This window comes from Talpa occidentalis, unplaced genomic scaffold (assembly GCF_014898055.3).
Source record: "Talpa occidentalis isolate TD23 unplaced genomic scaffold, MPIMG_talOcc4v2.1 talOcc4.12, whole genome shotgun sequence".
Taxonomy (NCBI): Eukaryota; Metazoa; Chordata; class Mammalia; order Eulipotyphla; family Talpidae; genus Talpa; species Talpa occidentalis.
In genome coordinates, this window is record NW_023601212.1 from 49,118,114 (window position 1) to 49,131,977 (window position 13,864).

The 13,864-nt window shown below is 43.6% G+C and overlaps 1 protein-coding gene across 11 annotated transcripts in view; it reads left to right on the forward strand.

The window, feature by feature from the left end:
- The first annotated feature begins 2,611 nt into the window (after positions 1 to 2,611).
- The window catches only part of SMG7 (SMG7 nonsense mediated mRNA decay factor), a 78,779-nt gene continuing 67,526 nt past the window's right edge, over positions 2,612 to 13,864 (forward strand). For 5 of the 11 annotated variants that reach the window (XM_037506273.1, XM_037506278.1, XM_037506280.1 and 2 more), the window contains exons 1-2: positions 2,749 to 2,786; positions 8,362 to 8,467. In XM_037506273.1, coding sequence (XP_037362170.1) covers positions 8,458 to 8,467 — 10 coding nt within the window. In that variant the 5' untranslated portion in view covers positions 2,749 to 2,786; positions 8,362 to 8,457. Of the gene's footprint in view, positions 2,787 to 8,361; positions 8,468 to 13,864 lie in introns of all 11 variants that reach the window. The other 6 variants (XM_037506275.2, XM_037506281.2, XM_037506282.2 and 3 more) reach the window with 4 other exon arrangements.

The window sequence follows — 13,864 nt, forward strand, 5'->3', positions numbered from 1 at the left end:
CAAAGATTATTGATGTTTCTGATTCTCAGCTATGTACCTCAAGTACTTAGTACTTACTCAGTTACTGTAACCTAATAACTTCTCTACTCTCTGCTATGTCTACCAGAAGGTAGGTTCCTTCCAGATAGGGACCATGCCTTATAGCACAATATCCATAGTAATCCGGGACAGTACCTGAAATATAAGTGTTTGCTAAATGTCTATGAATAAACAACACAACAAAAGGATTCATCTTTTTTTATCCTGGTTTCCATGTTTTCAAATAAAAAAATAGTATTTTCCTAAATTTCTTATCAGAGATACCTGCTCATCATCCGATTTACCAGCAGTATGGGCCACAGTGATGATTAGATAACAAACATTTTATCCTGGCTAAAATTTTTTAAAGAATCTAAGCAATAAATTCCAGGGAAGAAATGTATTGTTTCAGGTACTATGCAGTAACCTACATCCCTGAACTCGCAGAGTGGAAGTTGAGAATTCTCTCTCGGAGATGCGAACTATAACTCACTAGATGGCTCTCTTTCCCGATGGGCGACGCACCGGTGGAGGAGGGATGGCAGGCGGCACGGTACTGCTGCAATCACAGTGATCGTCACACCGCATCACACTGGGCACTTGCAGCGGAAGGGCATAGTTCAGTTTCTGTTTCTCTCATCATAATCTGCCCTTGGGGGTTATTTCAAAGCAGCCTGTACTTTCATTTCCTCCAGCCATATATACACGACGTTCCAAATAGGTGCGGTCCCAAGGGACGGATTTTTGTAAGTGCCTCTTCACCAAACCTAGAAGCCCGCAGCAATCAGGTACCAAACCTGAGCCAGACCCCAAAAAAGTCTATTAAAATCCTGACTTTAAGGCTGCATTCCTGGAAGGCTGTTTTTCGTTAGGTATCCTAAAGGACGCTGGGAGAGCTGATAAAACGATTCCACAGCACAACTCGAAAATATAATTAGTAAAATGTCAAGTCATCCCCCCAAACTATGTGGTGGCTGACGACTTTTCCAGCTACTTCTCACACAGCCCACGTTATTACTGACCCCATTATTTTTGCCCTTAAGCGCCAAACCTGACACAAAACCTGGCACCTAACAGACATTCAAGATTTGTCCTAAGAACGAAAAATCCATTTCCTAGACGCCGTTTATCGGAACTCCGCGGCTGTATCTTTGTTCTGGATACTGTTTTCCCCGACGCTTTCCCTTGCCAACCCCAGGACAGAGTGCCGCGCTCCTCCCCAAGAGATGGCGAACGTCAGGGTCTCCCCCGGTCCCGCTGCTTGGAAGTCACTAGCCAGCCTGCGAGGACGCGTCCCCACCTTCTCCCAGGCGTCCCCCTCGCCGCAGGAGGTGGCTCCGGAAGGCCGCGTGGACCCCCGAGGCGGCTCCGAGACCTGGGGTGTGTGTGGGGTGGGGTTTGGGGGATTTCGGCGAGGGGTCGACCGGCTGGGAAGAGTCGGAGCCCCGGTCTGCAGGGGCCGGATCGCGGCAGTCGGGTGCCGCTCTCCTCCCTTAGGGACCCCGTCCTGGCTGGATCCCGCCTCCCGGAGCCCAGGGCGGTTGTGGGGAAACCCCTCGCCCGGCTCGCCCTCCGCCGCCACCTCGCCCTCGCCGCTTCAGCCAGCCGCCCACCCGCCCGCAGGCCCCGCGTCCTCTGCGCAGGCCGGATCCTCCTCGCGCCCGGCACTGAGAGGACATTATGGAGGTGGTTCCCGCCTGCAGGCTGGTGGAAAAGCCCACGGTGAATGCCTCGGGGTCTCCCCCATCGCTGCGGGAAGGGGAAAGGGAGGAGGACGTGAACTTCACCGCCACCTCGAGTCCCAACCTGGGGGAGGGCTTTGGGAGGATGGGAAGCCCGGGGGGAATCCTGGGCAGTTTCCCGGGAATCCATTCGCCGAAGGAGGGTCACCCAGTCCACACACATTGGTTACTATGACAACACAACTACAGCCTCCAGTTGCCATGGCAGCCGCGTATCCAATCCAATAGGTTTTCTTTTTCCTCCTCTCTGGGCTCCACCCTGTGCCCTACAACAGTCTCCCAGCTTGCAGGGGGAGGGGCCGCGGAATAGAGGAGAGGGTCCTTCGCGTCACTCCTCAGGGCGCGAGGGAAGACAGAAGTCGAGGGACTGGCGGGCGGAACTATATAAGGAAAGGGCGGCGTTTCCGGTGGGGAAGAGTGGAGCAGTGGAAAAAGGAAAAGGGAAATTGGGTGAATTGGAAAGACGGGGGAAGACTTTGAGTGCAACTCCCGGCTGATTTGGGCTCGATGTTCCCGGTGAGGCTGGGGTCGCCTCCTCGCGCGGGAGGAGAGGGGTGGAGTGGCTGGAAGCCGCCAAGCGCCACCAGTGGCCCGCTCAGCAGCCATCGAGGCGCGGCAAGGCTAGCTGATCCCAAGAGGGAGCGCCCCAGAGAGGCGGAAATCACTCGGAGGGACCGGCGTCGCTGAAATCTCGCGAGAGGGACCCCTACTTCCTTCCTCCGCTTCTCCCTCCTCTTTCCCCCGCCCTCTTCCCTCCTCCCTCCCCCTCCCCCCTCCCGGGTCGGAGTGTCCCTGCGCCCCACGGCCCGTAGCAGCAGCGAGAGCAGCTTTCCCCGCTCCCTCCCCCTCGCCTCACTCACCCCCACCCCCCGCCGAGCGAGGAGGAGCCGGAGGAGAGGAAGATGGCGGCGGCCGCCAGCACCCGCGGTGCCGCGGGGCCGCTCCGAGGAGCCTGAGAGACCCGTAGAGGCTTCGCGGGAAGACGCGGCGGCGGAGGATGAGCCTGCAGAGCGCGCAGTATCTCCGGTGAGTGCTGGGGCCGGCGCCGCGCGTGGGGTGGGCCTAGGGCTGGGGCTGGGAGCGACAGACAGCCGGGTGGTAGGTCCGAGGTGGTGGGGGAGTTGCTGTGTCCTCTCCTTCCCGGGCAGGGGGGCGCGGGCTGCTGGGGGACCCGCGGGAGGGGGCGGAGCGGGCACCCACACGGGTGCTTAGCCCCCGCGGGCCCCACTGAGTTCCAGCGGGGCCGGCTCCTCACGGTGCGGGGAAGGAGGTTAGGGAAGCGTGAGAACGTGTGTGCGCGCGCGCCGGGGGTCGCGGGCTGGCCGGCGAGGGGCGCGGGGAGGCGCCCGGGAGGCGGTGGCGACCCGGAGTGGCGGTGGGTGTGGGTCTGATCCCGGTAGCAGGGGAGCTGTGGTGCGGTGTGGGATTGGCCGGAGCGATTCAGGAGAGGAAGGGCTGGAAGTCCGCACACCTGGGGGGGTGGGCGAGGGAGGCCAAAGGAGGGGGAGACCGCAGGAAGCTCAGTTTGCTCTTCATCCTCGATTGGAAGCACTGAGGAATAATATCGGTAGTAGCTGGCAGGGTGGGGGAGCATAAAGAGGGGGAATGGATGAGGAAGTGAAGCAAGAGGGAGGTACTGTGGACGGGGTTGGATTCCCCAGAAGAAACTGGGTTAGAATCCGTGTAGTTGGAAGATACCATTCTGAGAGTCGTGTGCATTCATTAAGAGTGGGGTAAGGAACTTGTATGTAGAAGGTAGAGTGACGCATGGGTGCGCGTGTATGTGATGTGTGTCTGAGAAGGGGAAGGTGCATGTACACTGGAACCAAGGAGACAATTGGAACCAAGTACATGAAGTCGAAAGCATATTGAATGGAAAGACACTGTCTACTGTGCTGCTAAGAAGGTTCCATGGAAGCAGGATGAGAGCTTGAAAGTAAAGGTAAAGGAGAGTCAAAAATGGCAGAGAAAAAATAAAGTAGTTAGAGCTGAGATTAATTGGAAAATTGCTAGTGCTTAGACAAGGGGAAGGAAGACCTTAAAACGCATCCTTTTTATCTTTTAGGAGCTAAGACAAGCTTATGGAAAGATGTTTTTAAAAAGTGGTTTTCATACCTTGTAGAGGAGAGAGTTGGATGGGGGAAAGTCTGCAGTTAGTGGAAAAATCATTTTTAGCTGTTCAGTGAAGTGAAAGTATTGATGTGTGAGTGGATACGGATATCTCTGTTTTGAAATAGTTTTATTAAACACAATGTGGAGAGGAACAACGATGAGACCTTTGAGTTATGGTTGAATGAGTTTAAGAGTGACAGTATCCACACAACATGTGTGTCATAAGGAAGGTATTTATTGGAAGGCATTTGGACTACTGGAATGGTATTTGCTTATCAAGGTCCTTTTTTTCTTCTTTATCCCTTTATTGTTTAAGTGGCAGGTAAACTCAGTAAAAGTGTGGCAAAGACCTATGATAGATGTGATGGGGGATATGGAAACCATCAGGAAAGTTCTTAAGGAATTTGCAGTTTAGTACTTATTAGGCAAGTAAATTAATAACAACACAGAGTAAAATATGGCAAGTGTCATAAAAGAAGTGATATAAGAGTGTTATAAGAGTGTTATAAGAGTCCAAAGTGTTATAAGAGTCTAAGTGTTAGTGTTATAAGAGTCTAAGTGTTATAAGAGTCCAAAGGCAGGAGATTACCTCAGCAATTGGGGGAATCAGGAAAGGTTTCCTTTGTTCATTTGCTCATTCATACACTCATGATTCATCAGTAATTTTGTTGATCACCTGTAAGGCAGGCATTGTACCAAGTGCTGAGAATAGAAAAGTAAGAACTCCACCCTCATCTTTACAGAGTTTGCAGTTTGTTCAAGTTCAGGGAGAAAATGGCACTAAAAATGGACCTTAAGGATAAAACAGTATTCTGACAGGTGTTGACTGAGAAGAAGGCAAAGCAAGTGAAAGAAAAATGAGAAGAGACATGTAGATTGGGAGGTTGGGGACCAGGGAAGATGGTCAGTCCTGTTAAGCAAGAATATAGTCCTGTTAAGCAAGAATATGGAAGAATTTAAGAGTTTTTTGATTATTAAGTTTGACCCCTTTCTTTTACAGATGAGGAAAATATAGCCCAATGAAATTAAACTAGTTGAGGATCATATAGCTAATAAGTGGAAGCTCTGTAACTCAAATGTAGGTCTTCTAACTACAAATCAGCTATACTGTACAGCTCGTCTGGGCGCCTTCCTTTCACAACTATGTATTGAGAGCTTACTGCATTCTAGGCAATGAGGATGCAGTAGTGAACAAAAGAGTGAACATCAGAAGGTATATTCTAGTAGAAGGATGTCATCTACAAACATACAAACAAAAATACATTAATCAGACAAGTATAAGAAGAAAATGTACGATGTGATGTGCTGTTTTATGTAGACAGGATGATCAGAGAAAACCTATTTATAAAGTGCTGGTATTTGAGAGGATCTTGGATATCATGATCTGCAGTTACTATGAGTGGATAATTGGAAAGTCCGAGATGATTTAAAAGGGGACTTCCATGTTCTGTGTGGTATAATTGTTGGTAGTTAGGGCTAGAAATAAGTCGGTGTCAGTGAGATTAAAAAGGTGTGATGAAAAGCAGATTGGGAGAGTGCAGGTACTTTTAATAGGAAGAATAATAGAAGCTTTGAGATTCTGTTGTATTAATATATTTCATAGTTTGTAAGTCAACAATGTAGGGAAGACTTACCCTTAAGTTGTAGCATCAGTGGTAGACAGCTTGAGGTGAATTTAGTTTTATTGAAGAAGGGAGAAATAAGAATAAATACACTGTTTAATAAACTGATGTTTTTCCAGCAAAAATTTATTTATTTTTAAAGCATTTATTTATTTATGCATACAAGAGCTGGGGTACAGGCCAGAGATACGGGGGTGAGAGGATTCACCAGAGACAGAGTGAGGAACAGAACAGGCAGACTGACTAAAATACACTGCTGAGGGGAGCAGCAGGCGAGACAGGAGAGGTCTGCTTGGTCATGTGGTTTCTCCCTGGCCAGCCGGGGATCGAACTCGTGCTGCAGTGGCTGCAGATTGCTTTATAGTGCAGTGCTTAACCCCTTGTGCCACCAGGGAGGCCTCCAGCTAAAATTTAACAAGCAAAATGGAACAGACTCAGGACCTGAAGTCCTGAAGAGATCGCAGGGAGACAGTCTTAACTCAACCCTGCATATCTGTAAATAAAGCAAGTTTTAGGAGTAATAATCTGTGACTGAGGTGGTAGTTAGGGGTAATAAAGGTGTGCACTAGCCCCAGTTTCCCCCTTCCTTCCATTTAAAGTCCCCTGTTGAGAGACGGGAGAGTGTCTTCTGGGAAGTGTTGTGTTCACTTTCTTTTTCATTGATGAGAAGGGGTTTGTTAGTTTTTAGAGACAACTTGGGAAGTAGGAGGATGCTGGGTGTTACTAAGTGTGGTTAGGGTATAGCAGTTATTTTTTTGTGACCTTGACTTCAGGAAGATTTTGTTGTCTACCTTTGTCGGTGGTGTAAGACCATGACTGGGCAATTTTTAAACTGCATAGCTCCGTATCTTCTCTCATGTAGAAAAATTAGTTTTGTCTCAACTGAATTAATTTGTTAGAGTAAATGAGCTAGGGTCATTGAAATGGGTGGGGTGATTGCAAACTAAGGAGCAGGATGTAGGTTTCAAAAATGAGGGAAATAAGGATATGAGGTAAGAAAAGGCCTCAGTAAGAGGGAATTTAGCATCAAGAGAACTGAATTAGCCATAGGTTACAGAAATAGAGCAGAGGTGAAAGGAAGAAAACCTATCCTCTATGAGAAAGGTGATTTTTGTGGGCAAGAAAAGATGATGAAAATTTTTTGTTGTTAGAAATAGTGTCTTTTTTTGGTAATAGACGGCCGAGACTTGTCAAAATAAATCAGTTGAAATACTTTATTACTTTTCATAAAAATAAGAAGTGATCTTAAATATGGACATTCTAGATTGAATAACTTTGGAAATTATTACTCAAGCTGAGAAAAATGTGGTATTTTATAGTCTTTGCCACCTCTACTGAGTAAAAGAAAAGGGTATATTGCATGTAGTTCATTTGATAGGTGTGGGAGAAGGGTGAAGATAAGCCATATGAAATAGCAGGTGAGGTATATTATGCTTTAAATGAATGGGATTTGAAAGAATAGAAACATGGAAGTTAGCATACCAAAATTGGAAAAGTAGGAGTGGAGGAATTATTGAAGTACTAGACAGGGAGGGAAGACATTGAAGTTGTTTTGGAAGATAAGAAAGTAAAGTAGTCATAGCCAGAGGAAATACCAGTAAAAAAAAGTTCAGATGCCTTCTCTGTGGCCTCCTTTTGTCTTTAATTTCTTTCTAAGCTACAGATTTTTTTCAGTGAGATCTTGGAGTTGATCTCTGGTGTTAGACACCTTTATAGGAAAACTCTACAAATTGTTTTGTTAGAATGTTTTTTCATGATACCTTTTGGTGTGAAGAGACTCATTCCACTTGCAAAGTTTCTTTAACAGAAACTTTGTTACCAGAGGTAGAAATAATCTAACAGTCACAAGTTTGTCTTCTGAAAGAACCAAAATATGGTGGTTATTTAAACACTAATTAAAATATCCAATATGAGATAAAACATGTCACTGTAAATTTTGGTACATAGATAAAGGGGAGGGATAAGGCTGGAAACAGTAGTAAGTAAAACTTATCCTAGCCTGAGTGAAGGAACAGGGAAGTTCCTTGAGGAATATGTGTGCTCTAGGTTCTGAAAGAATGTGGTAATGCTGGGCTGGGTATTTTCTATCTCTAGAACCTGCAGAAAGGCTTATAGCACATACTGATATTTCATGTGGTTAAGAGATCTTACCCCTCACTCATTTCTCCCACCCCTCTCCATGTAACTGATTTGGTTCCAGACATGGCTGATTTACTAAACATGGTAAAATTGTTTGAAAAAAGAAGACACTCTCTTGAGGTATATAAGGCTATTCTTATAATGATGTTTCTTAAGAGCATTTTACCTGCTTGAATATTGACTGGCTAAATTATTTTGGCAGTTATTTTTTGCTTCCCTTGTGGTTTCAGTTGGATTCAAAATGTATACTTCCTGTCCTAGTGTATGTTTCATTGCTTTGCTTTGTAACAGCTACGTATTCTGCTTTCACGGTATGTGCTATAAGCCTTTCACGGTACATGAAGCAGTTGCTGAGGTTTAGTTTTGTTTGTTTTTAAGATATGTTATAGTAAGATCTAAACACACTAATGTAGCAAGTTCCTTTACAGAGGTAGTTTTGGGGGTTGAGGACCAGTCAGGCTTTAAGAAAGCTAGTTTTTTTCATGGTGGAGCAGTACTGTTTGCAGCCTCCAATTACATCTCTAACCCCATTCAATTTTTGTTATTGATGGCATGCGTGAGTACCTGAAAGTTTAGGTGGGTTTAACTGACTGCTCTTGTTCAGAGAATAAATTATTAAAGAGATGTTTTTCACATAGTGAATTGTTCATCAATATGTGCATATTTTGACAGATGGCCATCACATAATTGCCATTTACCTTTTGTAATCAAGCTGTGTTTCAATTTAGTTGCTGAATTATTGTGGATAGACTTATGATCTAGGAGTTTGTAAGAAGGGCCAGTCAGAAGTTACAGGAAAATACAAGGATGGAGTATTGGCAAGCATGTCACATGGTAAGTGAGAACTTGTAACCAACTCCTTTCTTGTTAGCATGTAAGTGGAGCTGCTTAGGAAAATTCTTTTCACTCTTAGACCCCATTTTTAGTCAGTGGGAAGAGTTAAGTGAATACTGTGCGATAAGTGTTAATAAACAAAATAGCAATTTTGTTCAGGATTTTTCTCCTCTGCTTCATTTAAAATAGGCTTTTTAAACCTTGGCACTTGCTGATATTTTGGGCCAGGTAATTTATTGTTTTGGGGAGCAGTTGTTCGGAAACATCTCTCATCTTTACCCACTAGTTGCAAGTATCATTTTCCCCCATTTTTCACAACCAAAAATGTTTCCACACATTGTCAGATATTCCCTCCCAGGTGAGAACCAGCGGTTTGTAAAATCCACATTGGAAGAAATAACATATATTTCCTCCTCTTTTTGACACAGATTTTTTCTTAGGCTCTCTTACCAATTTTCTCTTAAGTGGTACTAGACTAATTACCTTGTTTATTATATTTTACCCATAAAAATTGTATATGTTTTAAATGTATTTTTAAAATCTGTGTTTTATCTTACTGGGAATGTGAATAGTATTACGTTCAGAGCACAATTATGGGGGCTTTGCCTATGGGACACTCAAAGATACTGGAGAAAAGCATTTAAGTAATTGTAATAGTAGATGAACTAGTAACTTCAATGACAGAGAAAGGGTAGTGTGATTACAGGGAAGAAATTTATTCCAGTAGAGGTGGACATGGGATTGGGATATGGGGTTGGTACTGTTACAGGGCAACCCCGATATGAAATGGGTTGTCTTACTGTGGTTCCTTACCTGCACACTTAAAGGGGACTTATTACTGTAAACTTCAGGCACACACAAAAGGTTAATAAAAGATTTATTTATAAGGAAAGGGGAAATGAGGAAATGAATAGCTCAGGGAGAAAAAGAGGGAGATCAATTCATAAATGTATCCTACCTGTTCCCTTGACCTGGAATCCCAGTGATCCGCCAAGCTGGTGAAAAACTGGGCACCACGTGGCCAAGAGGGCCACTCCCATTCTAATTTTCTATAACATGGCTGGTTATATCTCCAAACAGAAAAACATGGCTGCTTAACTCCACCCTCAGGTCCTTGCAACCCTCTGTTCGGTGATCATGGGATTTGTAGTTCCCAGAGTCTTGATGGAGGGGGTGGAGTCCGCAAAACCTGTATGGAGTTTGCTCAGGACATCCTTTCCCCCTAACAGTGCCTTGGAGGAGAGGAGATTTGATCTAGGATTTAATAGATAGTAGGTATTGGGCAAAAGTAGCATCTCATGACTCCTTTATTCCAAAGTTTTAAAATTCCATTTAATGTAAGACATTGATAATCTAGCTAGGCCTTTCTAAATTTTTCTTAGAAAAAGATAGGCTATGCGCAGAGAGAGAGAGGTGTGAAAGTGATGGTTTTGAAGATTTGATGGCTCATAGAGGTCTCAGAAAGGGAAAAGCAATTTGGCTAGATGAAATTCCTGCAAGATCCCTTCACCTGCGCTCTTGATTATGTACTATCTTTCAGAACCTTTTTTCAGTTGTGTTCTCTTCCTTTAGTCTTTCTACTTCTATTTAGTCTTCTTATTCAATTCTCTTTAATAGTCAGTCTTAGTTTTCTCCTGATTCTTTCCTATTCCTATTTTCTCTTTAAGCCTGTCCTTTTTTCCTTACCTTTTTCTAGGACTAACAATTTCATGTTTGCCTTATTTTATATTTTGCATTTTATTTACCATCCATTTCTCTTAATTTCTGGTAACTAGCTACTGTTCCATAGCACTTTATTAGAATTTATATTTTCAAAGGTGCCAAAGACCTAGTGACCACATTCATCCACAGATTTATTTTCTTTCTCACACTCATACTTTTGTTTTCTTTCCTTTCTTCCTCTCTGTGTCCCTCTCATATTCATCCATCTATCCCATCCTACCAGTAAGCATTCAGTTTGGTCCAGGTCCTTAAGACTTAAAAGAGATACACCCTTAAGTAGTTTTGCCAGGCCCACAACTAAGTACATAATTACCACAGTTTCACAGCAGCTCTGGTATACACAGTGGCCTAATGGGAAGTTCTTCACCTCTATTGTTTTTAGCATTGAGATTCTATGATTCTGACTACTGTGCCTCTAGTTTTATTTTCTTGGCCTACCTCTCCCTACCAGTGATGACAGAGAAAAACCACAGCCCTATTCCTGTTTTCTTTTAGTATTTTCCACAGAAGTCATATCCACTCTCAAGACTTTTACTGTCAACTACATCATCATTATTTAAAATCTATCAAACGTTGCTTAGTATAAATCATTGTGCTAAGTTCTGGGAAGACAAATTGATGGTAAGATATAATCTGGACCATTCAGAGAATTTATAAACTCTTTAATGAAATAGGCATCAACATGAAATAGCACAGTGGAGTGGAATTTAGTGGGTTTGAGCCTGATCTCTGAGGTAGAACTGCCTGAATCCAAATCACAGCCTTATGGCTTGCTTACTGGGTGCCTTAGGCAAACTACTTAAACTTTCTGTTTTATCAGTGTTTCACCTCATCGAAGTGGAGGAATATAGTTTTTATCCCACAGTTAATACAGATTGAGTGAGTTAAGATATGTGAGTTGCTTAGAATGGTTCTGACATATAGTAAGTACTGTGTAAATTTTCACGATATTTATTTTTTTTTTTTAAAGATTTATTTATTTATTTATTTATACAAGCACTGGGTACAGTCAGAAGCGCGGGAGGGTGAGAGAATTCACCAGAGCCAGAGCGGGGAGCAGAGCAGGCAGAAGGACCGAAGTACACTGCTGAGGGGAGCAGCGGGCGGCAGGAGAGGTCTGCGCGCCATGTGGGACCCTCCTCCGGTGGCCGGGGAGCAGCCGGGGATCGAACCGGCGCCGCAGAGGCTGCGGGCAGCTTCGCAACCCAGCGCTCAACCGCTGCACCACCAGGGGAAGCCCAATTTTCACGATATTTAATGCCTGAAAATTAGAAGTCTAATATAGTCTAACTCTGGAAGTTTTTCTGTCATAGCAAACTCAACACTCATAAAGGTAAAGTCTTAATCCTTACTCTTGTCTTCTCACCATGTTCCTCATGTTTTCTTATTTTCCTTCTTGATGCTGCAACTCCCCATCCTCTCTGGTTTAAAGTTTCCCTCCCTATTCTACACATACACCATTTTGTCTCTTTCATTTCTAGTACTGTTGAAATAGATTTCCAACTGCTACCTTGCCTGCAGTTCTCAACAAGAACAAGAAGAAAGCATTGATTTAGGGCTTTTTATTTTTAAAGATTTATTTATTTAGGGCCTCCCCTGGTGGCGCAGCGGTTGAGCGCTGGGCTGCGAAGCTGCCCGCAGCCTCTGCAGCGCTGGTTCGATCCCCGGCCACTGGGCGAGGGTCCCACATGGCCCGCAGACCTCTCCTGCTGCCTGCTGCTCCCCTCAGCAGTTTACTTCGATCCTTCTGCCTGTTCTGCTCCCCGCTCTGGCTCTGGTGAATTCTCTCACCCTCCCGCGCTTCTAACTGTACCCAGTGCTTGTATAAATAAATAAATAAATCTTAAAAAAAAAAAAAAAGATTTATTTATTTATACAAGAACTGGGGTACAGGCCAGAGGCTCAGGAGGGTAAGAGAATTCACCAGAGACAGAGCAAGGAGCAGAACAGGCAGACGGACTGAAATACTTGTGTTTTGGGACTAACATTTCTGGATCTTGATTTCTTCAAAATGAAACATTGATCTCATAAAATTGCTATCAGGGTTAAACAAAGTAACAATGGCTTTACATATGATTACCTAATCTTGTTTCTCCTTTCATCATCACTTGTCCCTCTGCCAGCTAATATTTTGTATTTTTTTTCTATATTAATATTCCTGAAAAGCATTTGGATATGTCTTTCCCTGGCTACAGTCCTTAGTCTGGCATTCTTGGCCTTCCATAAAATGACCCTCTGATGTGAACCAACTGACCTTGCCAGAGTAATTTATTTGTCTTCTAAACATGGTTTATCCATTCCTCCTTTAATCTCTTATCCCAGACCACGTCCCCTGCAGGAAGTACCATCCTCCACTATTTTGAGCTTCACCTTCTCTGTGAAGACTTCTTGTCTACCCTGCTGCTTTTTGCATCCTCTGAACTTTATAACGTTTCCTCTTAGTCATTTGTACTTACAACTTCTTAAATTTGCAATGATATTTTTTATATATCTATAGGTGACATCTCTGTAGCTAAACTGAGTATGATAGAGACCTTGTCTCAGCATTTTTTAAATGTGCAGTGCATAATGTAAAAAAGAATTGAACTTATGTGGACAGTGAACTCACAGTTTTATGAAACAGATTGAAGATATTAATGCCTCAAGATAGTGGTCCTTTGAATATTACAGATTTTACAGCAGCCACTGTGGCATGAGTTCGAGCCCCAGCAAGGGAGCTAACCCAGATGGTGCAGCAGCTCTCTCCTGTCTCGCCCACTGCTCCACTCAACAATATATTTCAGTAGATCCGCCTGTTCTGCTCCTCACTGTCTCTGATGAATCCTCTCACTCCCTACCACCTCTGGCCTACACCCTTTTTGGGTGCAAACATTTATGTAATACTTAGAAATTAGTGTGTTAGGTATGAGAGTATAAAAATGTATGTACTGATTCTGGTTCCTTAGGATAATGATCTCCTGGGAGAGATGGCTATTACACAGATATTTGAATATATTGTGGTAAATACTATGTTAAATATTTTAAAGGGATGCCATGAGTATACTGAGGGAAGTGGGGCTTTTGCTGTCCGGGGATTCAGAGAAAACTTCTGGAATTGAATTCTTGTGCTCAGTTGTAAAAGATGAGTAGGATTAGCCAGGTGAAGAAAGAAGGGAAGAATGTAACAAGTAGTAGAACAAAATGAGTTAATGCTTGGGGGCACAGTGTCTTTTGGGGAACTCTTTAAGTTTGCTATTAGGTGTGGTTGAGAGTTCGATTCATGTAAACTTCAGGATCAGATAGGCTGGTAGTAAGGTTATATCATAAATTAGAGAGTTTGATTAGTCTCTATCTCATTCTGTCCTTCCTTTGGGAGTCTGAGGTTCTCTTCCAATAAACATGATCATTAATCTTATGGGAGCAATTTATATTTGAATGGCTCATGTTTGTTGTACACATTCCTGCTGGAATAGGTAGACTGAAGAGAGAGATTTTGATGTAATGTCTGAGTACGCTTTTTGAGATACATACAACTAAATTTCCTTTCCTTCCTTTTGACGGTAGCCTAATTTTAGGCAAACATTAGTTATTTGTAACACTATTAGTTAATAATAATATTATTATTTAGAAGATGGGTTTTAAGTGAGTATATACAATTTTGAAAATACCTGGGTTATTAGAACTTATTTTATAGAA